Source organism: Phacochoerus africanus, chromosome 4 (assembly GCF_016906955.1).
Source record: "Phacochoerus africanus isolate WHEZ1 chromosome 4, ROS_Pafr_v1, whole genome shotgun sequence".
Classification (NCBI taxonomy): domain Eukaryota; kingdom Metazoa; phylum Chordata; class Mammalia; order Artiodactyla; family Suidae; genus Phacochoerus; species Phacochoerus africanus.
Window position 1 is genome coordinate 139,274,279 of NC_062547.1, and position 27,049 is coordinate 139,301,327.

At 46.4% G+C, this 27,049-nt stretch overlaps 1 protein-coding gene across 1 annotated transcript in view; it reads right to left on the minus strand.

The window, feature by feature from the left end:
* Nucleotides 1-27,049, minus strand: part of SPOCK1 (SPARC (osteonectin), cwcv and kazal like domains proteoglycan 1) — a 509,504-nt gene that overhangs the window by 259,158 nt on the left and 223,297 nt on the right. Inside the window, exon 3 of the mRNA XM_047778695.1 lies at nt 18,366-18,411. Within this exon, the coding sequence (XP_047634651.1) occupies nt 18,366-18,411 (46 nt within the window). The remainder of the gene's footprint in view (nt 1-18,365; nt 18,412-27,049) is intronic.

Consider the following 27,049-nt stretch of genomic DNA (forward strand, 5'->3'; position numbering starts at 1 on the left):
CACACACACGGAATGTTACTTTACTAGAAAAAAAGGCCTTGTATTAACCCTTACCTATTCTACTCATAACTTAGAGGCTACAAGTTAGCTACCAAGCAAAGTTTTAACATACTAGAAATAAAATTCACTATTATTTGGTTTTGCTCATGGGTGAGGAAATGTAGACAAGTGTAAGTTTTCCTAGCGTTTTTTACCCTTAAAAACCTGTAACACCTTATTCCATATACTGTGCTACTTAGCCCCTAATCATATAAAGCCTTAAAATGTTCTCTAATTCCTTTATATAGATTTGCTTCATTCATTCATTCATTCAACATTTGCTGAGCACCCTTCCGTGCCATGGTCACAAGTATAAATGACACGCCAGCCTGTCCCTGGAATTCAGAGTCTAGGAAAAAAAGTCTGTTCTTATCATGAACTTTGAATCCAAAGGCAGAAGCAGCATCTGCTTCTATGCCTTCCCCAACTCCCCCAATTACTGACTGATCAATTTCTACCATGGAACACAGGATACTTACACAATTTTGAGACAACTAAAGTTAAAAAAAAAAAAAAGTATGTCTGGTGGTCAAGGATCAGACTGTGGAGTCAATACTAGGTTCAAAGCCTGACCCGACTACTTACTTGCTATATGACCCTGGGTCTCCCTGAACTTCAGTTTCCTCATCTGAACATAGAGGTAGGTGATAAGAGTTCCAGCCTTCTAGGGTCACTATAGACATTCAAGTAGATAACTCATATAAAGGGCTCAGTACAGAAGCTGGCACAGAGGCAATGCTCAAAATTACTAGGGTTAATTGATGTAAAAAATTTAACAAGCCTCCCTCAGGCTTCAAGAAAAATTCACTTTGCAGAGACCACTGTGGCTTCATCAGAGAATTCATCCAGAACACATTTCTTAGGTTCGTAAAGAACAGGTGACTATTCTTTAAATAGAAGCCAAAGATCATGATGAGATCCAGAGCCCAAAACCTCAGTGTTACCATGTCCTAATTCTCCACCAACTATTTGAAGATGAAATATGACCTATTTTTCTCACCAGACAAAAAACAGACAATTGGAAATATTACAGGAGGCAGGAGGGAGTCAATTTCCCACTAGCAATGCTGTTCTTTATAGCCCTTCTTGGCTCTGGTAAAGAACTTGCCTGAAATTTCATGTAAGAAAAAAACTTCAACTAATCTATCAAAAAAGCACATCTCCTTTGATGCAGTGACTTCCCTTCGAGGAATTTATCCTACAGAAATACTTACAGAAGCATGATGGATTGACTTCAGCAATGTGCAATGAACCGTTTTCGGTAAGAACTAAAAAAACTAGAAATGACTCAAATCCAAAAATGGGAACATAGTTAAATAAGTGGCAGTATTTCATAAGTACACACACAGTAGAATATTATGCACCCACTAAAAATAATATATTGATGGAGGACTTGATAAGGAGAGCTCTCCAAGATATCATCCATGAGAAAGCAAGCATGCAGACAGAAATGAATATGCATACACACAGTGTTGTAGTCACACAGTCAACTTCTAGAAGGATGCCCAAGAAGCTGTTGGCAGTGGTTATGTATGGTAAAAAGAATTACATAATAAAAGGGAACAAGGGAATAAAAGAATTTTACTTCTCATTTTATACACTCTTGAATTGAGGTCATATCTTGTTCATATTTGTTTCACCTTTTATAACTTGACAGTTTCAAGCTATTGGTCCAAAAGTCAAAATGCACCCCCGAATTATAATTAACAATAACATAAGAAATAAGTTCAGAGGGAGTTAAAATTAGACCATCCACTGAGAAACTTGACAAATTTCATGATTAAGGCCAATAGCACTTTAGTACAGAAATTTTTGTGTTTTTTTTTTAAATAAATAAGTTGACCATCAGCTATTCATTATTACATACAGCATAGTATAAAGATTAAACTCTGGTTGTAGGGACACACTTGGATTTGAAACCTGACTCCAGGGGTATAAAACTATGGCCCAGCCAGGGGCTACACTCAAGACCAACCCAGAGAACAGCTGTAGCTCCAATTTGACCCCTAGCCTGGGAACCTTCATATGCTGTGGGTGTGGCCCTAAAAAGCAAAAAAAAAGAAGAATCCAAAAGCTCAGGTTGCTTTGGAGGTGCAGGTTTGATCCCCAGAAAGGCACAGTGGGTTAATGGATCCAGTATTGCCACAGCTGCAGCTCAGATTCAATCCCTGGCCTGAGAACTTCCATATGCCCTGGGTGGAGCTATGAAAAAAAAAGAGGACTGACCAGAGACCAAGTAGTTCAAGTAGTCATGCAGGCACCAGTAGAACAGCCCTCCTGATTGGCTTTGGGACACCTGCATGAAGCCTGATTTCACACAGTAGGTAATCTTGTGAATCATTAAAGGAGATGATGAGGGGTCGTCAACCCCCCAAAAGAACTCTCAGTTTTCCCGCAGGTTCTCGCTCTCTCCTAGTGGTCACCTCTCTAAAAGCCCAATCAGCAGCTGTCTGTCTCTCTCTGAGAAGCTTTGGTTGAGGATAAGGCTGATGCATGGTTTAACTTTTGCTGTTTCCACTAGGCACTGGAATTACCTTCTGTGTCCAGGGCTCACGAGGCCAGTGCTGGGCATCCCATGCCCCCATGGCTGATGCTTCCGTGGGGCCTAGCTTGGCACCAAGCTCACCAGAGTCAGAACAAGACTGGCTGCCATTCTAGAACAAGGTTCCTCAGCCTCAGCACTACTGAGCTGCAAAGCTAGATAACTGGAGGGGAGGGAGGTATCCTATGCAGGGTAGGGCGTTAGCAACACACTCTGTCTCAACCCAGAGATGCCAGGAGCATCCTCGACCCCCTGAGTAAAAGCCAAAAATGTCTACAGACATGGCCAGCTGTCTTCTGGGGGGCACCGAAACTACTGCTCTAGACACATCTAAGACATCGGGAACAAACCCAGGCTGCAGGATTAGATGGGCTGAGGTTCCCATCTCTACTCAGCCACACCACCTACATACCCTTGGGTAAGGCCTCTACTTTCTCTTACTTTTTATTTAAAAAGAGAGATTCAAGGAGTTCCCAGGCGGCCAAGCAGTTTAAGGATCTGGCATTGTCACTGCTGTGGTTTGGGTTTGATCTCTGGCCTGGAACTTCCACATGCTGTAGACAGAGCACCCCACTCGCCCCACCAAAAAGAGAGAGAGGCCCACAGAAGAAAATTTAAATGACAACATATGAAATATGTTGTTACATATTACAAAGTATTATTACAAAGTACAAAGTGAAATTCCTCATGCCCCTCCCAGGCCATTCCTCAGAGATAAACAACTACAATTTGGTAATGATATTTGACATGCAAATACAAGCATCCATCTGTTACATATAGATAAACACTTCATGTTACATAGGTAAAATCATATTAGGTCCAGTTTTGCTTTTTCATACTTACATCATGGATATTTTTCCCAGATGACTGTGTATGAATTTTCTGAGCCCTTTTAAAAGCTGCTAAGTATTCTTCTCTCAAGATCTGAACACAGTTTCCCAGTTGCAAATGGGAGTGACCCTGTTTTCTTTATAGAGTTCTCAGTATTAATGAAGATGAGGTGTTCAGACATTTTAAAAAGAGGAATAGACAGTACTGGCATACAATAGGTGCTCAGTAAATGGTAATTATTATTTTTTTCCCCAACAAGTACGAACTCAGTGCTTACTTTGTGCCCAATCCTACACTGAGCAATGCAGACACAGAGGCACACAAAACGGACATCAGCCTGTTCTCAGTAAGATCAGATCCCAGTTTACCAGGGATACAAACAGTAATTCTGAAAAGGGATTCACCTACAACTGTGTGACAGTGCAAAGCACAGATTATTAGGAGAGTGATCTAATCTTATCTGGGGTCAGTGAGAGGAGGTTTGCTTGAGTAAGTGACATAAACTCAGACCTCGGGGACAAGCTGGACAGGCAACATGAAGGGGACCAGAAACACACTCAGCAGAGGCCACAGAGCGTGCAAGGGCCCTCATGCAAGCTATTTGCTAAAGATAACATTACAGAAAACTCTTAAAGAAACAAGCAGCCAAGAGATAAAATAACTAGAATTTGCCTTCTTACAACTCCCCTAACTTCCTCCATGGTATCTGAAATAATATACCACCCAGACAATTTTCCATTTTGTACATTTAAAGAGAAAACAAACAAACAAACAAAACAAACCAAAAAAATCAGAATTCAGCGGTTAACAAACCTGACTAGCATCCATGAGGATGCAGGTTCAATTCCTGGCCTCGCTCAGCAGGTTAAGTATCTGGCATTGCCATGAGCTGTGGTCTGGGTCACAGACATGGCTTGGAACCCACTTTGCTGTGGCTGTGGTGCAGACCGGCAGCTACAGCTCCGATTCGACCCCTAACCTGGGAACTTCCATGTGCCATGGGTGTGGCCCTAAAAAGACACACACACACACACACACACACATATAAAGAATCCGATTCACAGAAGAAAGCAAGGATCTAAGAAAAATGGAAAACATGCAAAGAAGAAAATGTAAACCACAGAGTTATGAACTCTGCAAGAGCTGGGGATATTCTATAGAAAGGCTCCTACAGCATGATTAACCAGGCATTATCATTTCTCAGGGATACCTCACCCTGTAGATCTGGGGCGTCACCAAAAGTGGCCTTGGAGGCAGGGATGGGTCCCTCCCCTTTCTCCTCCAGGGCAGATCAGCTCAAATGCAAACACTAGGCACAGACATCCCAAACACATAGTAATCCCTCTTTATCTGAGAGTTGCAGGATCTCTTCTTTGGTGTCTGAGATAGCATGAGATTCTCAACAGCTCCAGAGTCATTATTTGATATGCTAACAAAACTACACTTAATCCTGCCTGCTCTTCAGATTGTCCAACAACACAAGCTCAGTCAGATGGCAGGCATTTGTAAAAGCATGCCCTTTGGGGCTGTGGTAGGCAGATCCTTGGATGTGGCTCTAGCCTTTGAGTCTGGAGAACAGCACACTGCAGGGACTGGGCTTTCCTTGAGGGCAGAGACCAGCCTCATCTATTCCTTCGGCCCCTTAGTGGCTCCCCTGACCCACTTTATTCACTCCCCTTTACTTGATCATCTGAGTCTAAGACAAAAATGGTTCTTTCTCTCTTTGCAGCTCTGGCAAAATAAAACATGGCACCAGGGCCATTTATACCCTCGCCATTCTTGCCAAAGACGATAGAATTTATTCAAATGCATGGAACCGAAGGCTTAAGCTAATCAGATACATTAATTTCCTTTACTAGACACACCAGCAATCCAGCCATTTTAATTTCTCAATCCCCCCGAGTTGCAATGAGTGAGGCTTCAGTGGCCTCTGATCAACCCCATTTACTGATTAGGAATCTATGCACAACTGCAGAAATAACTTCAGTAAACAATCTCCCTCAGAGGTACCAATTAGGCAGGTTGGTTGAGGAAATACTAAAGGGGATAGTTCCACTATAAAATAAATGATCACTTCTCAACAGACCTGCCTTATCAGAGAACTACCTCAGTGCAAAGTCAGGAGCAATGGCAATGCTAAGGATCCCCAGTAATGATTCCCTCAACAGGAAACCAACCTTGTGACTCTCCAGTCTTGGGTGTGCACATTCCAGCAATGGTGACTTACTCCCTGCCACCGCACTGCCCCCTGAGGTAGCCTGTCCCATCCCCACACAGCTTGGTCTGGAAAAAGGTGGAAGTCCGCCAAAGTTCTTCACGTTGCCACTCTTACCCACCACTGTCAGGGCTGAGCTGTGGAGCCAGAGTCCTCGACTCCCTCTCCCCGGGCAACCCGACAAATATCCAAGTCCAGCTATTACATCCAGCGTCCAAGCATCCATGCCACTGTGCTGGTTTACATAGCAGCTGGCCCGTATCCCTGGTTTATCACTGCACCTCTGCTTTCAAAACTATACAGAAAGCACTTGAAACCATTTCTGGATGAAGAAATCCATGCCTTGCTCTGATGAGAGAATGACGAATGTTCACTCCTGATCTGACAGTGTAATTTTGCCCTCACAAACTGTGAATTTCTCTCCCAGCCTAATCACGGAAAGAATTGACCTTGCTAAAAGTGAAAATCATAATTATTAGCATAGGCCTGCCAACACTTATAGGGCTCACACCTTCAAGTTGTTTTTTTTTTTCCTAAGGGAACATTTTTTTTTAATTTTTTCAAATAATTTATCTTAGCAGTATGGCTGCGAAAAGACGAGGCTGAAAATTAGGCATTCTCAGAGTTTCCATTGAGTTCTTAATGAGTGCTTCATAACACATGCTTAAAAATATTCCAGAACAAAACTCCTACAGCTACGTGCTGTGGCACTGCGCCCAAATCCTACCATGAGGACGCCTTTCAACCTGTCAAAAAATACCTGTAAATGGCATCCTCCCCTTCACCCACCAAAGGCAGCTATCATGCTAATAGTCCTGCTGATGGCAGAGAATCTCCTAACAACTAAATCTAATAGGAATTTGGTAATACCTTTAAATAAAACATGAATTTTATTGAGCACATCAGCATCTGCACCTTTAAGAAACAGGGGTGTCAATATATGCGTGTGCAAAGGAAGCTTTTCTTATCTGTGTGCAGCCCCCAATCATGTTATAAAACTTCCACATGACACCTTTGTGACCCCCCCCCGGGGCGGGGGGGAGTAGGGGGGTCCAGTGACATACAGGGCAGCATGCTAATGTTTACAATCATCCATTGCTGGGGGGTCCGAACTCACCTACCGGCTTGGTGCACAGGAAGGTGATGCCATGCAGGTGTCACACTTCTGTGCTGGATTCTGCACATCTGACTGAGGATGCTGGCGCGACCCACCACTTGGCTGATGAAGGAGACAGATCCATTTGCTTCCGCTAATTGGCAGCGCAGAGCATTTGAACCCTTCATTTCTGCCAGGAAGAGCCCAGAACTCTCTGTTCCCAATGCTAATCAGTTACCAGAACCAAAACAATCAGAGTATCCCCAACAGAGACAGGCCATCCTTTCTCCCTGATGCGGTCAGTTTTATGCTTCTTTCAAGCAGGACATTTAGAAGACGGTGTACTGTGTTAGTCTGGCTTCTCGCTGAGGTCCCTTCCACAACTGTGCTTTGGCACTAAGCCGTGGCACACACCAAGAGGCCTCGGAGGAAGCAACTGTAAAAACGGACTGGTATTTACCATCAGACACTGTCAGAACGTGGTCCATAACCTCCCCCGCTCCTTTCTTTCTTTCTACGGCCACACCTGTGGCATGTGGAAGATCCCGGCGTAGGGGTCGAATACGAGCTGCAGCTGAAGCCTATGCCACAGCTCTTGGCAACGCCCGATCCTTTACCCACTGAGCGAGGCCAGGGATCAAACCAGCAGGTTCACGGACTCAGTGTCAAGTTGTCCACCTGCTGAGCCACAACGGGAACTCCACAGCTCCCTTTTGGAGAACTCACTGGAGGAAAGCAACTCTGGTCTCAGTACCAGAACCACCTTCTATTTCTCATGAAAGACTGCCTTCTTTTCACTTCCTGGGTACACAGGCTTGTGTGCCTCCTTCCTTTGGTCATCACGAAGCCCAGGGAGAGCTCTAGAAATGAGCAGAAATCTATCACGCCCATGTTTGGAGGACCACCCTTGCTGCAGCTTTATTTAATTCACATATTTTTCCTTATATCCATATACTGTCATCTATTCATTTAGTATCGGATAGCATACTCTTGAACGTTATCTTTTTGTGAATGAGACAGAAAAATACATTACATATAAAAAAAAAAGAAACCAACCAAAATGTCAGGTTACCATCATTTGGTTACAAATCTGAGGACAGCTGAGTGACATTTCAAGTAAGGTGCTGCAGGGCATCCGAGCATTTCCAGACCCGAAGTGAAGACAGCAGGAGAATTCAGGTGCATTTAGCTGCACATTTTGAAGCTGGAGAGAAAGATGGGGGCCAGAGGAGAGGCAAGGGCTCATGGGTGGCACAAATCCAGGGCTAATTCAGGGTGAGAGTCACAGTGGCTCAGAAGGATAATCTTCCACCTAACGGGAGTCTTCTCCTCTTGGCATTCAGTGCGTCTGACATTTTCCACCTTTCCGATCCCTGTCTGCCGATCTTTTCTGGCCAACGAAGAGCAGGAGCAGCACAGCGCCAACTGCTGTATGGCACACTTGTCTCCTTGCTGAGGGCTCCTCAGGCCAGGCTGCTGCCGCCCCCCGCCCCCCGGCCCACACCCCACCCTGGCCCACAGCAAGGCAACCTGGCCCTTAACATCGTCACTCAGACATCGAAGGGGTCCTGCGTTGGCTCTTGGGGACACGGCGTGGGACTACATGACACCTTATTTCTCATGAGTGCTTGAGGGCCTGTGATGGGGCAGGGGTATGTTTCCGTCTGCTGGTCTGCTGGAGAATAAAACAATCCCTCTGAGAGTGGTGCTGGAGGCCGCAGAGCCACAGCAGTAATCACCCAGCACGCCGCAGGGTTTGGCGTCCAGGCTCCCTGCTCATCCCATGTGGTTCCACGACTCCTGGTGTCTAAGTGTAGCAGCAGCAATGACTCCACCCAGGCCACGTGTTGCTGCTCTGCTGCCTCTACCCTTGGGCCACCTGCTGCTGCAGGCCAGAGGGACCCCAAGGGCTCCTCAGCCTCCAGGGCACACACATGACAGGCGAAAGATAAGGTCTGACAACGAGGACCTTGGCTTTCCTCTAGGGCAACCGCAGATGGCCCAAGGACTCATTTACCCTCTTATGGGTTTGCCTTTTTTAGTAATGGACTTATTTGTGAACACCGAAAAGTGGGTTCACACACACACACACACACACAGACTCCTTCACTTCCTGATCCTCTTCAGAAATGAGAAGTCCTGACGATGCTGGGTCCAGTCCCTCATGATTGCCTTCAGTGAGAGCTGGTCACGGTCACTCTTTGGAAGTGGAGCCTGTCCCAGACCCAACCTCCCTCCCTAGGTCCCTACACCAGATGCACCTCACTGTTTGCAGTCCCAGCTCCAGGGGTGTCTCAACATCAGAAGGACCATGAGAGACAGATGGGGATAGAAGGCAACAGTCTGCTGATGTCATGACTTACATTTTCTTCCCCTCTCTTAATAAAGTACACACATATTTTCAAAACATCCTACCAAACTTCACTCTGGAGCAACTGAAGGCTCACCCATCAGGACACACCTCTTCCCATCGATGCTGGCCCTCCAGCTCACCTCCCTACTCCCCATCCTTAGAGAAGAGGCTGGCTACTTCCTGCAGGACCCTTTCCCTCCCTCACCCGCTTCCAGGAAGGCCTGAGGACAGGCCCCTCCCTCCCCTAAGTCCCTGTGTCGTGCCGCCCCCAGTACACACCCTGGCTTATTTTATTTCACCTGACCATCTGTCTCTCTCTGGGCAAGAGAGACTATAAGCAGCCCCAGGAAAGCTTCTGCCACATTCCTCATCATGTTCCCGCATGGAACCAGCTCAGCGGATCAGTTAGCAACAATTCACTAATCAATGAGCTCACACACTAAAAGGGAGAAGCAGACACATCCAAACCCCTCAGATTCTTTCACGCTAAGGATCCAGTCCTCCACCTCTTACCAAAGCATTACTGCCTTTATCCGTTCATGATAATAAGACCACCTCAGGCTCTGCAGCAGGAGTCTTATAGAGCCCTCATGTCATAGGTGTGAAAAATACCCTTCTTTCTCTTTTACAGTTAGGGCAATTAAGGCCCAGAGAAGTGAAGCGTTGGCCTAGGTACACACAGCTATGGGAGGGAAGATCTGGAGCCAAACTGTCTTTGAGAATGCACAGCCCAGTGCCTGCTCAATATGTCACACTGCCATTCATCATACAGTTATCAGGGCAGAACAAACATTTGATCAGCCTCCAGCAGTGAATCGCTATGTAACATAACGGAAGACCTTAACAAAAGAACACTCTCCCTCTCAGGCAGAGGAGCTATGGGGACAGAGGGGATTCTGGCAGGGGTGCTCCAAGCAGCCACGTCCCTATTGAGAAAATGCTCGAATCCACTCTACAGTCTGCGAAAAGGAAAACTGAAACAGCATTATCGATCAATTTTAAAATTCAGCTGACATTTTTCCCCTATTGAGAATTTCCCCAAACCAAGGATATTTCATTAGGACTCAACAAATACAATATAATTAATTCAGGGGCTGTTGTTCTAGTAGGTGGAAGAGCAAGAAAGGTTTTTTTTGCTTTTTTTTTTCCTTTTTATAAAACTAACCCTACATTTTATGAGTTTGAGGAAACGCAATAAACATGTCTTTTAAATGGATTTGTTTGTGCCGAAACAACCTCTTAAACACAGTAATAGAAAGTCACTGTGCCCCATAATTGCAAGGCAAATTTTACTAGCCTTCATGATTCGCTATGATTCCATCCAAAGGTGGAACACAACCCAGAATGGCTTTGGCCCCTTGGTTCTAAAGGCACAGGATGCTGGGAGCCGTGAGAGGAGCCAGAGGAAGCTGGAACCTCCACCTCCATGGCCAGTGAGGAGATGGAGCCACACATGGTCCCGGCAAGACTGGGCTGAGCATGCCACATGCCAGCTCCCTGGCTCCTTGCAAACATGAACTCACACAGTCTTCACGCATGCCTGCAAGATGCCGAGCATTAACCTCAACAAGGCAGACTGCTCAAATGGATGCAGCAAGTTCATGGGAAAGCCAAGATTTGAACTTGAGTCTTTCAAACACTAGTGCTTTCCTCCACTCATCTCGCCCACAGGACTGTGTGAGAAGACAAAGTACCTCCAACTTTGGCCTTTTTTGCTTTTGATTCCGAGCCTCCCTCCCCATCCCTGATAGTTAAAAGGCCCATTTAATTCCATTGGTTTTACTGAAGTTATATTCATACCTCATTGATTAAACTGTAACCCTTGAAATAAGAGCATCAGACTTCCAGTTTTTCTTTTGTTCTTCCTTTAGGAGGAGAACATATACAGATTCTATGCTGCCTGAAACCATGAGAGCTTAGCTATCAGACAGAAAGGACTTCAGGGACGATGTAGTCTACCCCTTTTATTGCAGACAAAGGGAAACAAAAGTCAAGAGAGGCTACATGATTTGTCTGACGTTGCACTTTTTTTTTTCCCTTGGGGCTGCACATGGAAATTCCCAGGCTAGGGTGCTGTGGCTACACCACAGCCATGGCAGCATGGGATTTGAGCCACATCTGCAACCTATGCCGCAGCCCACAGCCCAGAGCAATGAGCAAGGCCAGGGATCAAACCCTCATATGACCTCATGGATACTAGTTGGGTTCTTAACCCACTGACCCACAAAGGGAACTCCCTTGAAGGTGCACAATTTTAGTAGCGGCAGAGTCCTATCCTGGCTCAGCCTCCCTCCTGGGATGTGACAGTGTCCAGGCCAAGGGGCTGGATGGAATAATCAGCCAGCATGTGTAAAAACGGCTAAGAGAAAGCCACCCCAACAGCAACACCAATGACGCGACACAGGTGTCCACCAATGGGGGAGTAAGTGGATAAATCGGAGGGCGTCAGTAGCGTGGAAGCTCCTCATGTGAAGGAACTAACTATATCAACAACTGCCCAAACAAAAACCCTCCCAAACAATTTTTGGTGAAGACGATGCTAGAAAACTCTCATTTCTACTGTACAACACATAACAGTGTTCGCAGACATGAACATACGACATACAAGGGTGAGGACATGGAGAGAAAAGCTTCTTGATACGCTCAGCTTTAGGGAAAAGAAAATGGGAAAGAGGACGGGGTGTGGGGGGGGCTGTGGGACTTTAATCTTGGCTCTGATGTGTTATTTCCTTAAAATAAGCAAACAGGCAAAGACAGCCAGAGATGAAAGACAAAACTTTCAAGCTGATCGAACTTCAAAGCAGATAGGCTGAGTTCAAGCAGGAGCAAACCAATATTTGAATCAAGAGTTTTCTGCTGCTTCTCGGGCAGAATTGACGTGGAAAACTTAAAAATAAGCACTCTAATTTATTTTTTAAGAGTAGCCATTTTCTTGTCATAATCAAGAAACAGAAGGAGAGATGGCAGGAGGTGAGAGACTGCTGTGGCTGAAGCGGACAGTGAATGTCTGGGGCAGGAATGACTTAATTTGAGGACAAGGAGCTGATGCTGTGAAGGGAGAGAATGGTCCTTAGAGGACATGGAAAGGCAGAGGTGAGAGGGAGAAACCAATCAGACCAACATGAGGGAACCCGAAGCACATGACTAAGAGGCTTCCCACAAACCAGGCCAGCTGCCCCCGAGACTCACTCGCCCAAGGGAGCAGACAGGACGAACAGATCCTTAAACACAGAAAAGTTTTCAAGGTTCTATGAATGCACATCAGAGGCTCTTTTGGGGGTGAGGTTAAATGCCACATCGAGAGGAAAGCTATGGTGACTGAAGATTTCTGTTAAGCCTATCATGCAAAAATTCAGATTAATCTACAGGAAAAACAAATTCTCCTTCTAGAGGACAATTTTAGAAATACACAATCTTGCCTCCCCCGGGGTGCCTTTTAAAACTTGGACAAAACATGCTGCTGTGACAGTCCATGGGACTCTGGCTCCAGAAACACAGCTGGAACGAGGCAAGCGCTCTCTCCTTTTTGAGTTTTAGAATTTTTGCCTGCAAACAGTTCAGGGCTTTGGTCAGGATTTGAGCTTGTCGGGATCTTGGTATAATAGATTGGAAGTCAAAGAGCAAGGTTTGCTTCTTTTATTCCATTCAAGAAGACAGCACGAGGGAAAGGGGCCTTCGCCTTTTAGAGCTTTATTTTTATCTGGAGATCAATTTCTACAAGTTCATATTTTGCTCAGAAGCTCACCAGCATCATCTGAGATTTAGTCACAGCCAGGCTCCTCTGGAGAAAAAAAAATGATTAGTATTCACTCCAGAAGGAAAAAAAAAAAAAAATTAGCCTTTCAACCAACACCTATACACTTTACCTAAAACATTCATTTATTCCACATTAAAGGAACCCACTCGTCTCAAGAAAAGTTCCGGCATAAATCCCCTTCGGCCACTTTTCCTAAAACAGGTTGCCTTATCAAGTGGAACATCCTACTCGGATATACCAGTGGGTTGTTTCCTGAGCAGACTGTGGCTACAGTTCAGAACCTGGATTAATCTGTGTTCCATCACTTTAGGACATCTTCAGGCAATCAGAATTTTACATGAGAGAAATGTATTGGTTATATACATAAATTACCTTCCCGACCCCACGAGGCAGCAACAGCAACAAAAACCTTTTATGCGGCAGAAGCATTGAGAATAAGCTTCAATTTTCTTTGTCAAAGAGGACTGGTCTAGACGCTTTGAAGCCGCTTGTAAGATTTTGCTCTGCTCCTTGTTCAAGCTCTCCCTTTGTGAATCCCCAAAGCAACACCTTTTATTTTTGTCCCACGGGACTGTGGTTCCATCAGTCATCTCTCTCTTTTTTTCCCCTCCAGGTCCTGTGGATAAACCTTCCTCCTGAGCCACGGACTCCAAGGGAAAAGAGGATGTTGGCGTGCACACCTTCAGTATCACAGGGGAGGGACGGCCATGAGCTGGGCTTGGCGGGTGCCGGGGCGCAGGCCACCGACACAGACTGAGGCCAAGCGGTAGCCGTAACTGTCACCTCGACGAAACTGGACGGACCCACGGCACTTGTGTGAAGTCTTGTCAGCATGTGGATTTCCCAGTTTCTCAGACCAACCCCCTCTTTGCTTCCCCGCCCCCACCAGCACTTGTTCCTGCTCTGTCCTGTCCCCCCCGCCCTGCATTTACACACATTCCGTGCCCATGTAAGAGCCTGAACGGATGACTCATGACGGATGATGCCGAGGCCCCAAGGGAGACTTTCTTTAGTGTGGTCTCTGTTATCTGGGGGCGGGGGGGGGGGCGTTAAACATCAGCATTTGGAAACGGTTTATAGAAGGAACAAATGAAGAGACATGCGAAGAGCTTGAACCTCTCCAGCCGCAATAGTGAAGATCTGTGATGTGACACTGCAGTGACCCAGCCAGGGTAAGGCAGGCCAGCTCTCATTTAGCCTGGGAGCTTCAGAGCGTTACACCTGGGAAGGCCCCCCTCCGTGGGAACACAAGAAGAAAGGAAGGAAACCTGCATGGGAAGCAAGAGACGCAACAGGGAGAGGCAGATAAACCTGCACAGGGAGGAATGAAGAAGATCAACCACTGGCTTAAACAACACTTCTGGAGCCCTCACTATTTGCCAGGCACATTATCTCATTTAAGCCGCTCAATGCTTTATTATTGCCAATTCCAAACGGGAAGGCCTAGGATCAGAGACGTTAAGCAACTCGCCTACAATCACACAGCTAGTAAGTGGCAGAGGCAAGTTCCACACGTGGAGGTTCTGACTGCAAACCCCAGGGTCCCACACTTCACTTACCAAAGTGCATCCCACAGAATACACTGCTTTTTCTGGGTATGTGATGAGTGTGGGATGCAAAAAATAACAAAAACATGTGGTCAGAGGCAGATTTAGTTAAAGTAAATGGGCTTCTTTCCTAAACATCGTCCCAGAGCTTTTAAATTGCTAACCAGCACTGTGAATTGCCAAGAGATGCACAGAGCGCATGTGTGTCCAGAACTTATCTGCACAGGGAATGTTTTCTCAGGGAAGCATCCTGCAGGACCAGATGCCACTCTCAGAAGCATAAACCCCAAGTCCACTCAACACCCACTCTGTGCTCCCGGGTTTGCCAGGAGCCAATACAGGGAAGGGGCTGAAAGGGCAAAGCGGCAGAGGCCACCCAAAACGCTAGAAGCACTCCAGAGTCCTAGAGGCTCAGTCAGCCTCCTACAGAGGCCACCCAAGGGCCTCCAATTGCTGCCTATGCAAGAAAGGAAGCCATTTGCATGTGCTGCCACCTGAGTTATTACCTGTGGCCTCCAGTTCTGAACTCCTGCCTGTCCTTTCTGTGAGGAGGTTTGCCATTAAGTCGTTACAATCCGAAAGGTTTTACTACTTTGCCCACATCTTGGAAAGAAGTCTCAGAAAGGCCTGCAGGTGCTAGCTGTCATACTCCACGGACAGAAGCATTCATGATCTGCTTAAAGATACCACGTTAAAGACACCGTCGGCCTTGCGGAAGGAGACCTCCAGGGGAGGCACTTCGCTTCTAACTACCTTGGAGCCATCACCTACTTAAGTGCTTGCTCTTTGAACTCCTGGTGTTCAAAGTTCAGTAAATAACCACCGGCGGAGAGAGTGATCACAGGGAAGTAACTATCTCTTGAATATTACGTGTGCCCTCACTATTCACACTAATACTTAGGGCAATCGGGAGCTACATGTGCATCTCAGAGGTCAAGCTACCTCTTGACCTCTCAGCGTCTGCGACCAAAGCCCGGAGCTCCAAGGCAATGGGTGATCAATGGACACGTGACCTAAGAGTCCTGCAGGAGGGACTTCACTCAGTAGGTGTGTCTTGGGCTCCTCGTCACTGAGGGTGCGTCATCATTCTACATCCTCCAAAGTACCACCCTCACGCCTCTGCTCACAAGCTTTTCATGGCTCCCCACGGCCAAGGAAAAGACCTTTAAACTTCACAGGTTGTTACGAAAGGCCCTTCACAACCTGCCTCAAATCCACCTTGCGGGCTACACTCCAGAAGAATCCCTCAAGTGCGGCCCTTCCCTCTGCTTTTCTCCTCCTACATTGCAAGCCCAGTCCACACCCGCCTCTGTCATGAAGCCTCTTCCAGCTCCATCCCAGGACATACCTGTCTTCGGGTGCTCTGAAATACTTTCCAACAAATTCCACTCCTATAAACAGAAAGCCTTCCCCAACCACAAAACCACCTCAACCACACGTGATGCTTTTCTAGCTTAGTGGGGGGCTGGGGGGATGCCTTCTCTCTGCAGCTGCCGGTCTCCACTGGAGCTCTGCAATCCTATTTCCCAGAAGATGAAACACTCTACCTCTTCCTTGCCTGTGGTTTATATTTCACCGAGCCATGTCCGCGCTGATACAGTAACCTCCCATTTTTATTGAGCAGCACACAAGGTAATTGATGACATCTGCTGGGGCAGATATTTTAAGTGAAGCCTATTCTCAGCCCTGCTTGCTCTCCCCCTGCCTGGGGATATAAATAGCCCATAGCAGCTACACCTGAGGTACAAAGTGGGGCTTCTCAGCTCCGGTCCTCAGTTATACGCCACAAAGTCATGAGGTTTTTCTGGGAGGATTTCTCTCAGCAGATTCGGTTTTCAATGCCTGCAGAGCTAGAAGAAGAGGGAGCAGGGGCGGGACGCTGCTGTGTAGAGTTAGCAACATTCTTTGGGGAGAAAAATCTCTGTTTGGACATTTTAGTTAAGTAGATTTAAATACCATGTTCAAAGGAAGCTGTCATTTATGTCATATGTATCACTGACATGTATCAAGGGACAAAATGATGCCTACCGTTGTGTATGCCCCTTCCCAACGTGCTCGAGTGAAAGTAGAAATGTCTTCCTCGGTAAAGTCTTGGTTTGCAGGCCTTGGGGAAGAGTATATCCGGCAGTTATTTAGGCAATGCTTGAGGTGGCGCCATAAAGAAGGGATGTTTGCAGAAAGGGTCCTTTCTCAGGGACATGCAGCAGACGTGGTACTCTACATCTAAATGTTCTTCCAAGGGGAAGGTACAGCTTTTTAAGAGAAATTTTTAGAAACGTTGACCATTTTTGATGGAAACTGTTTAAATTACAAAGACCTTCGTGTGCTTTACCACGCTTTTTGGGATGATTCAGTCATTACAGTTGCTGAATTTGGAGTTCCCACTGTGGCACAGTGGAAACGAATCTGACTAGGATCCATGAGGGCGCACATTTGATCCCTGGCCTCACGCAGTGGGTTAAGGATCCGGCGGTGCTGTGAGCTGTGGTGTAGGTCGGAGTCATGGCTCGGATCTGGTGTTGCTGTGGCTGTGGTGTAGGCCAGTGGCTACAGCTCTGATTTGACCCCAGCCAGGGAACCTCCATGTGCCGCGAGCATGACCCTTAAAAGAAAAGTTGTTGAAGTGTAGACCGTGGAGGCCCCTAAGCGATGTACAGCCCAGACGGTCCTCCTAAAAAGCCTACCCTGGAACCTGCCCCCTGCAAACACACCCACACATGCCCACTGAGTCTCCCACCTATAGACTCACCTGAGCAGGCCTGCATCACAGCCAGTAACCCATCCCACTTCAACGGCTGACTGAGCTATTTCCCCATTCTTAGCTCCTTCTGGGAGGGCACCATAGATTTCTCTGCTTCATTCCCAGGACCAAGCTTGGCACTTGTGCACACCATGCTAGTTCAATGAATGTCTATGAATGCATGCATGCATGCAAGAATGATTCAAATGGTGCCCTGCTTGAGGACATACGCTGAATGTCTATGTGGAAATTTGGATGCCAATTTTGCTTACAAGAAAACTGGAGTCCATATGGAGTGACCCATCAAAGTGACAAAGGTGAGGGCAGAAAGGGACACCTTTTATTATGTTACATGTCAAAGCTTCCCTCGGCTTCTTTGTGTCAAGACCATCATGATCACATGATCACATCAAACCCTGCAGCCACAGAACGGAAGCTGATTCTCAGAAGCGAGAACCTTAGAGACTTGGCAGGTAACGCTGTCCCTCTGAGTTTCAGCATCAACTGCATGTCCATACTTGAAGTACAATCTACCATCATTTCAGCAGCAGGACCTGTGCCAACAGCAGCCACAGGGGGAACAAGTGGAACAGGGATGGTCATCATTCATAGCAGGTCCGCGCTGCGTCTTAAATAACTTGCGGGAGGACCCTGGTGGTGAGGGGACAATGGCCATCAAGCGACTGTCTGTGCTTGCTGGTGTGGGTGGGGACAGCCCTCTGAGAACCAAGCCAAGACCCAAGGGGTCGGTGAGCCGCCTCTGAAGCAAGCTTCTGTGTAGAAACCATGAACAAGTGATTTCACAAATAAAAGATTAGTGCCCTTGAAAGCCTCCTGGATTAGACTGTTTCCAGAAGGCAAGTTCCCCTTTTGTGGCTCACGTGAACCAGACAGCATCTCCAGGCACAGTCTGTTCCATGAGTGAAAGCACAGGTTTCAGCCCAACAACCCACCATTTTATTCCTTTGTTTCGTTACATGTCTGGTTTGTAACACACCCCACCAATGACGATAGTGGTCAATTAAAATCAAACGATGCTTTAAATCTGCCTTAGACAATCTCAGACAAATAACCAGTTGGATAAAATAATTTCTATCATCCCAGTCAATTCAGTCCCCAGAAGTCAGCAGAATAAGACAGCTAGCTGGCCTTTGTGGAATGAGTAACCTAACTCAGCATGCAAGGAAGGAATTACGAGGCAGCATCTCCCGTGGAATATACAGCAAGAAATAGCGCATCCTTTACCTTGGTCAAAAGGCTTGTTGGGATTCCAGTTTCTGAAATAATCATCCTATATAAAGAGAAAAAAAACACACACACAGAAAACCAAGGTCAGATTTCAGGAAGCTTCTCACATAAATGCATAAAAACCTGCCCCCCACCCCCTGCCCGCCCAAAACATAAAGGAAAACACTAACGGCTTAGAAATCTAAGGCATTCCCGTGCAATCAAAAATACCAATTTACTTTTCAAATCCTTGTCTTTTAAACTGTATGGATTAACTAGGATGAGTTAACGCATCTCAGCCTAATATGCAAACAGCACTGCTCTTCCCAGTTTGACAGATACACTGAGACACCTAAGTGCAAGATGTATTTGCTATCAATTATACCGCGGGTGATGTCTTGCTGGTCTCGCCTCGGATTAAGCCTCTGTGTTTGTAACCACTGATAATTCAACTGCCAACATTTCTTCTAGACGAAGACGTGTAACTTGCGGTGCACAGTTTCAGTTTTCTAACCCTCACGAAATGTGAAGACAGAGGACCGTTCAAATGTTGGAATTAATACAGGCATGTATTTTGCGTCGTGCCGTCTGTTCCGGGTGGGGAAAGATTTAAAAAGGCAAAGGCTGGCCAATCTGGTCGACTTATACCCATGTCTTTCTTGCATACAGCTTGCCTTCATTTATGCTCTGAAACTAAACGTTTCATTACTTTGAACTTGCCAGGGTCTAGATCACTCACTCCTTCATAGTCAAATTAACCCCTCCCCCACTCCTCATAACCCTTTCCTTCCAAACCTCCACCGTCCACTCTCTCTCCTCCCTGTCAGCGCTCACCCACCCCCACTGCCGCCGAGCACATCTGCACGGGGAAGCGGCCCAGCCCGTGGACATCACCCCCCACCGCTTTTAGTGCAGGTGCCCCCCCCCTTCAGTTCATTTTCTCCTGAACGTACTCAAATTATTTGCTCTCTCTGGTTTTGCCTGGTGCGCTGCATGCTGCAGTTTCAGAAAGCTGTCCAAAATCGAGGCCTGGTTTCTCTTCTAGAAAAGCTCATTCACATCAAAGGGCCCAATTAGTTCCACCCGTGGTCCGTGCTGTCCCCTGCAGCCCTTTATCTCCGACACCATCTCCTGTGAATTTTACTGGCCTCTGTGTCATTCAATTACCTGGCTTTATTAGATTCTTGCTGAGTTCACCTAAGCCCTTAAATAGATTTTTAGGAAACTGGATTTAGAGTAAAATCAGAACATTGCTTCTTGGGTGGTGCTTCCATTTTCCAGGGCATGAATAAACATGAACAGGTTCCTCTGGATCCTGGGGATTCAGCATAAAATCATTTTTAACTCCAAGGAATCGGCCTGCTTTGCTCTGGCTTTCATTTGATGGCATAACTGGCCTTCTCACCCATTGATGAGGAAGTCTCTGCAACCTGTGACACCAAGTAGCTCGGAGACAGTTTAAAAGAATCCCTCTGCCACCTCTCTCTCTGTTTATCATTTTAAATACAATCCTAATCTTTTGAATTATGTGCTTTGAAATTCGGCGGCCCAAGTAAATGGTTCTAAGCTAAGGCTGGCTAATCAGTGGGAAACGTAGCACTTGACTTCTCGGATCTGATGGCAAATATACTCTTATCCCTAAACACAGGCAAGTTACTAAAACAGTCTGTTGTTTGCAAGGGCAAGAGACGAGATAACCCAAGATAAACTCATCCTCACTGCTGGGCAAAAACTAACGCAATGTCCGTCCTTTCCACCTGTGGCTCATCAGTGCCCTCTGGACATTCAGAGACTGGCAGACTCCAGTGGCAATCTGAAGTCCTGCGAAATATTTTCGGCTTGAATGTGCTGTTTCAACATGTGGAAGTCCCTGGAAGTTTAGGATGCGTGTCCGACAGGGAAGGGCTGGAGCCCCTGCAAAGTGCCTTTACTTTTATCTCCCATGGCACATTCTCTGTGATGTCCAAGGGAGGTTGGAGCCATTCTCCAGAACGGAACCTTCCCTAATGATTTCAACATATGCTATAACCTGAATGAAATGTGAAGCATTCTTCTGGGCCCTGTCACTCTTCCAGGCTAACTCTAATTGCCATTTTTACATATTTCTTGGGGGAAAAAAAAAATCACAGTTTTTAAATATAAGGCCTCTCCCAGCAGATACCTGCATTAGAATATTTAAAACTCATTGCACATGTAATAACACTGCTTAATTGCTGCCCAAATGTGAACACACACCTTCAGTCAAAGCTCATTATGCAAAATAAGTCCTTCAAACAGCTTCTTGCCCTGCGAGGCCAAGCGGAGAAGGAAAGTGATTCCTGGTAGGGACGGCTTTTGCTCTGCCCAAGGAAAGCAGCTGGCTAAAGCAGAAGCCAGTGAACCAGCCGCTGAGAAAACCTTGGGTGTGACTGCTCTGCCTACAGCTGAGAGAAAAACCCCTTAGAGGGGCCAGGATCATAAGCACCTAGAGAAAGCTCTCTAGCACCAGAGCCCCCTTGGGGAATGGTCAGTGAGCACTGGGGTGCGTGGGGGGGGGTCTGCTTGGCCAGCACTGCTACAGCCATCTCCAAGGATGAGAGCCCAGAGCTCGTGGACCAGCTTTCCCCACTGTCCCAGCCATCATTATGACGGGCCTGCACACAGGCCGGTCCAAGCGGCTGGGGCTGTGCCCATCAACGCACTCTGCCTCTGGGGGAATGTCTGATGAGGTAGCCTCCAAACCGTGTGGAAAAAGCCAAAGATAAAAGAATGCCCTTCTAGACCTTCGCCTTATCCCGGAGCCCCACTTAACCGTCAGTACAATCAGGGGCAAAGGATGGCCGGCTGGTCGTTTCTCCAGGGCTAAGACCCAGAGGCACCAGCCGAGCTATTCCTTTATCTTCTTTTCCAGCTACATGTTTACAATATAGCGTGCATTCTACATTATCCTAAGATGAGCCAGGACATCCTCTGCTGTTGACAGTTCTCTCCGTTTGCTCATAGTTACAAATCCCGCCATGGGAAGCTGTGCACCTGCCCCTACACCACCCAGTGCTGCTCCAGGTCCAAGTGCATTCCTGCTCCAGGGAGCCCAGAGCCTGGCCCAGAGACCAGAGAAGGGCAGGACTCGAAGAGCCCTCACCTCTGATCTCCTGATGGCCCAATAAAGGTGTGGCCTGTTGAAATTCAGACTTTGGTGGAAGGCATGGTGGATGTACTGGATCCCACGTGCCAGAAGAGGCGAATCTGTTTGAGTCCGCCTCTTAACTGAGGAAGCTTTTAAAAATGAGTTTCAAGGACCTCAACAACAGTTAACTGTAAAACATACACCTAAAGAGAAAGCGGCATGCCTAACCAGAGTCACTGATACAATCCAGTAACTCCTAGCTGTACGTTCTGCTGGCCGCAGACCGAAGGATGGCAGTGTTCACGCACGTGTCCACGTTACGGGCTGCACTGCTCGGGATAATTATGTGAGGCCTCTGCGGGACGGGCAGAGAACAGTCACCTGCATCCTGACCATACGAGGAAGGGCTGATTCCATTTCACTCCACCATTTTGGAAATGAAAATTACCCAACTCTCCAGGGACTGTTAAAATCTGGAAGGAACTATCGATTTAAACAGAGCCTCAAATTTAAGTCTATTGACTTAGGTCCAAAAAAGTCACAGAAACATCCCAGGGGACCATAAAGTCACGGTGAAAATAAACCTCGAAAGTCAGAAGACAGCTCACCGTAAGAAAGTGACCAACTGTTACTTCCAGAAGGAGGAAGAAGCCCGTGATGCTGGGGGTGGAGGAGGAGTCACAGAAATGCTCAGACCCCAATAATTGTTTTCAATCCTCCACAGGTGATGAGTACAGATAAAATCACATTCATCCCACTAAATAAGTATCCCACTAACATAATATGGGATCCTGTGAAACTACTGGCACCCAGCTGGCTGGTGAAAAGGGATTTAAGTTCGGGTTCTCAATTGCTTTAGAGATATCTTTTTTTTTTGTCTTTTTTTTTTGTTGTTGTTGTTGTTGCTATTTCTTGGGCCGCTCCTGTGGCATATGGAGGTTCCCAGGCTAGGGGTCTAATCGGAGCTGCAGCCACCGGCCTATGCCAGAGCCACAGCAACGTGGGATCTGAGCCGTGTCTGCAACCTACACCACAGCTCATGGCAACGCCGGATCGTTAACCCACTGAGCAAGGGCAGGGACTGAACCCGCAACCTCATGGTTCCTAGTCGGATTTGTTAACACTGCGCCACAACGGGAACTCCTTTTTTTTTTTTTTTTTTTTTTAGGGTTGCACCCATGGCATATGGAAGTTCCCAGGCCATGGGTTGAATCAGAACAGCAGCTGCTGGCCTATACCACAGCCACAGCCATGCAGGATCCAAGCCCACATCTGCAACCTACACCACAGCTCACGGCAATGCCGGAGCCTTAACCCACTGAGCGAGGCCAGGGATCGAACCTGCGTCCTCATGGATACCAGTCAGCTTCATTACCACCAAGTCACACTGGCAACTCCCTAGAGATATCCTATTTTGATATGCATTCATGGAAAAGGAAATTTGTTTAAAATATATACATTTATACCATACTGTATATTGTTATATATAATAGATATTAGTAAGGATATATTTATCAGTACATGTTAATAAAATAGATATGAACATATAAACATATATACCAAAGAACATTCTGCCCTACAATGCAACCTCCAAGAAAAGTTTTAAGCCTCCCTACCATGAAATGGTGCCAAACCATTTCTGCTCTAATTTTGTGATGAAGCCTCTTCATCATGGATGTTAGAGCCAATTTTGAATGGGAACCTGAATTTTTCTTCCCCTGTCCCACAGCCCCCAAATGCCGGATGTAATTTAGCTCAACTCTTCCCCATGGGGGTTTCCTTTCCAGAGGTGCTTATTTCACTTCCAAAGTATGTCGAGGCAGCTCTGGGAAGAGATGGGGTGACACAATCAAATGGGGACCCCTTTTGACATCCAGCTGCTTCACCTGCACTTACAAAGATGATAATGTACTTTATTACACACCTTAGGCTTTAGATACTACAGATCAAAGACACTCAGCACTTATGGACCAGGGCACTTCTCCTTCATACATATTTTAGCTAAGCTGCTTCAACACTGCAGTTTCATCTGAAGATTGCCTGAGATTATACAAGTTACCAGCCTAGAAAATAAATGGGAGCCTCATTTGTCTTGACCAGGAGTGTGCACTGGAGAGGCGTACAGAAGGAAATAAGGCGAAGCGAGGGCAGGCAGCCTCTTTGGGGTCCTCTGAAGACCCCTTGCAAATAAATACAAAACGGAGAGGCACTGCCCTGCAAGGCCAGGTGGGCTAATGTCCCACTGATAGATCCTAGGTGGAGGTTAATCCCACTGTATGCATGCAACTCCAAATCTTTACCAAGAGATCGATTAAGGGACAGGCAAACTGCCCTCAAAAGGATTCAGTGCAAGTGAGTTATTTCTCACACTATTTGCCTGGGGAGAATAGGAAGGAGGGCTGGCCGGCAAGGTGGGAAAGGTGTCGTTACAATGGTAATAGAAGTCATGGGAAATGTGAGATTTCCAGATGATGTGGTGTAAGTGCATCAGCTGTATAACGTGAAATTTGCCTGTAATCTTAATTTGTGTGCAACGGAAACCCCCTACATATCACACCATGAATCACACTATTGGGAAATACAAAACATTCCATCTCTGGGCCAGCAATGTGCTGTCTTTGTCAGGCCTGTCCTGCCCATCCCTGGTGAAGAGCCCAGGTGAGAATCCTTCTGAATGAAGCTATCAACCAACCATCCCAGCCTGAGAAGTGACTTGAACCCCAGTCCCTGATCCCTCCATAGATCCCACTCATGAGAACCCTGTATACCAGAGTCTGGGAGCTGGACCATTAATACATTGTCATGTGTACATACCAAACCCATATATCTGGGCCCAGGCTACTTGGAAGCAGGGCTGTGCCTTTCTCACCTGCACATTCCCCCAGAGCATCACTGAACAGTACGCAGTAACTCCTGGCCAAATTGTCTATCACTTAAGTAAAATGTTTCAGCTTTAACATCTCTGTATCCCTATGAAATGCCCATAACAGTTCCTGGTGTGTGCATAAGGACAGGTGGGTGTATGCTTATACACTCTAAATCACTTTCTTCCTGAATAGAGCGATTCTTTGATAAATTGGTCTGACGTTTGGTATAAAGTCCTGCAGGCCGCCGACAAAATGATTTAGAAAATAACAATGTCAGTCACTCTGCTCTTTCAATAAATAACCCACCAGTAAAACACAGATAATAACTGACAATCATACTTGTACTGTAACTAATGAGAAAAGATAAAGCAGCAAATGGACTGTTTATATGCATTTGATAAATTGCATCCCCTGGATATACCCATGAAAAATAAATGTGTGTGGTGCTGCTTCACTGAACTAAAACAAATATTTACCACTGAGATTTAGGATTTAGAGTGAAATTTACATTGTATTTGGCAACTATTGTGATGCTATGTCTATACACAGTTGAAAAGTCAAAGACCTACCTCAACTTCCTGAGTACGAAAGCATTATAAATGAGGGGAAAAAAAATAAAAGAATCACATCAAACAACAGGAAGGAATGTCAACAGTTTCGATAATTGCATCACAAATTTCAAATTATCATAACATTAGAAAGGTCACAGGCAGATATTTTCCCTTAAGTCACCGACCATCATTCTCTTTTCATGGGAAAGAACTATGGAACAGCTAGCAAAACCTTGGTTAAATCCAAATATACACTCATGATTATTATCCTAGAGAATTTCAAACTTCCTATGACATCGGTCCAAAGGGTGAAATTCGATAAACATCCCGAGATGACCTCAGAGAGCAAGCATAACGGACCTCCTACGTGTGTGCCCACAAAGTCTTTGGCCTTGCAGCTCCACCTTGCAGCTTGAAGGGGCCCAACACCTGAGAAAGGCAGGGATTTACGGTCTTGGGGTGGAAAATGGCCCCTCCAGGTCACTGAGGGGTTAGAGTCACCACAAGGAGCTCCTCCTTCCTCGGGACCTGTCCCTATCTGTCCATCCAAGCTGGAGCTGGGAGAAGTGACCACTGACTGGGGCTTTTCTCAAAGAAAAAAACTGAGGCTGAGATCCCTTCCAGAAAGTATACCCTACATCTGGCTTTTTCTCCTGGGAACACAAACAGACCTAAGACGCTGCATGTGTACTCTGACCAAGACAGAGGGTGTCTCCCCAGACTCAAAACCACCCACACCCTGGACCTCATGAGCAAAATTATCAGAACCCCTGAGCTAGCCAGGAGCTGGCTTCTGAATGGCCAGATGGCAGAGAAGCAGGCAGGACCATGGAAGCAAAGGCAGAGGAGACACTATCACGAAGTCAGGCTCTGAAGCAGAGAGGGTTCAAATCCCGCCAGCCAGGTGGCCCTGCACAATCCCCTCCTTCTCAGGTTCTCTGATCCACAAAACGAGGTCCCTGCACCTACTTGAGAATGGATCCCAAGGATTTACAACAATGTAGCAAAGTGAGTGGGGTATTAGCAGGCACACAGAATGACTCAGTACATTAAAAATGTACACTTTTGTGTCCATGTCCCAGGAACATTAAGAAAAACAGGTTTTATAGGAACAATACGTTTAAAATTTCAATAATGTGACTTCGTGTGCATTTGAATTTTATTGAGCAGGCCCAAATGAAGCGGACCCATTGCACTTGAGAACAATAATTATAAAATATTTCAAATGCAAGCAATTGTGTGAGTCTTAGGCATGAAGAATGGCTTAGAAAAAAATGCAATGAAATGTGCAAACGTGGGCTGCAGACATGTCTCTGTTTAAAGGTCAGGCTCCCATTCTCTAAGATTTAGTGACCCTGTCTACTAAAAAAAGGTAAAACTTACACCACAGAGCTGTTCTGTGCCACCAGTGAGGAGTTTTGCACCATTATTAGCGATTACACACCATTTAATTCTAAATAAATTCAAGTTTCAATGATGGCTCACTACATCCTGTTAAGTGGACTGGACCTGCTCTGAACAGGTAAAATTTTGGCATGATCTTTAATTTTGATGTAGCAAACAGATGAAGGAACCCTGAAAGGGGCCACCTCATGAATGCACCAAGTAAGGCCCTTGCCACCTTGGAGCATGTCAACCTTTACTCTACAGAAAATGTAAGTCATACTGGCCTAAAGCCCAGTCTTGCCCGAGTGTCACAGACTCCAAATTAATTAGGCGCCACCGTCATTCTCAGAAGGCCAGTCCTAGGCCTCCACCAACATCTAGACACTGCCTTTTGGAGTATGAAACATCACGTGTGAACTGTCACCGCACCCTTTCCTCCCCACCCATCCTGCATGGGACACGCCAACCACAGGGACTAGGAAAGAAGCAGTGGTTCTCACCATTGACTGACCACTGGGGTCACTGTGGACCTTTCCGGGCACTGATGCCTGGTCCCACCCAGGCGGTGGTCTGGGTTGGGGTTTCCGCAATGGGGCTCTTCGAAGCTCCTCAGAGGATTCTAATGGGTAGCCCCCATTGGCTAAAGGAATCTACACACTGGTTCAATCACAGCGATTGAGAGGCAACCTCCTGGTCAGTGAGGCCTATCACAAACAGCAAACCTGGTGCAGCCCATCAGAGGTCTCCATTCCCCCAACTTCCAGAGCTTTCCAGAGTTAAAGTCACTGTCAG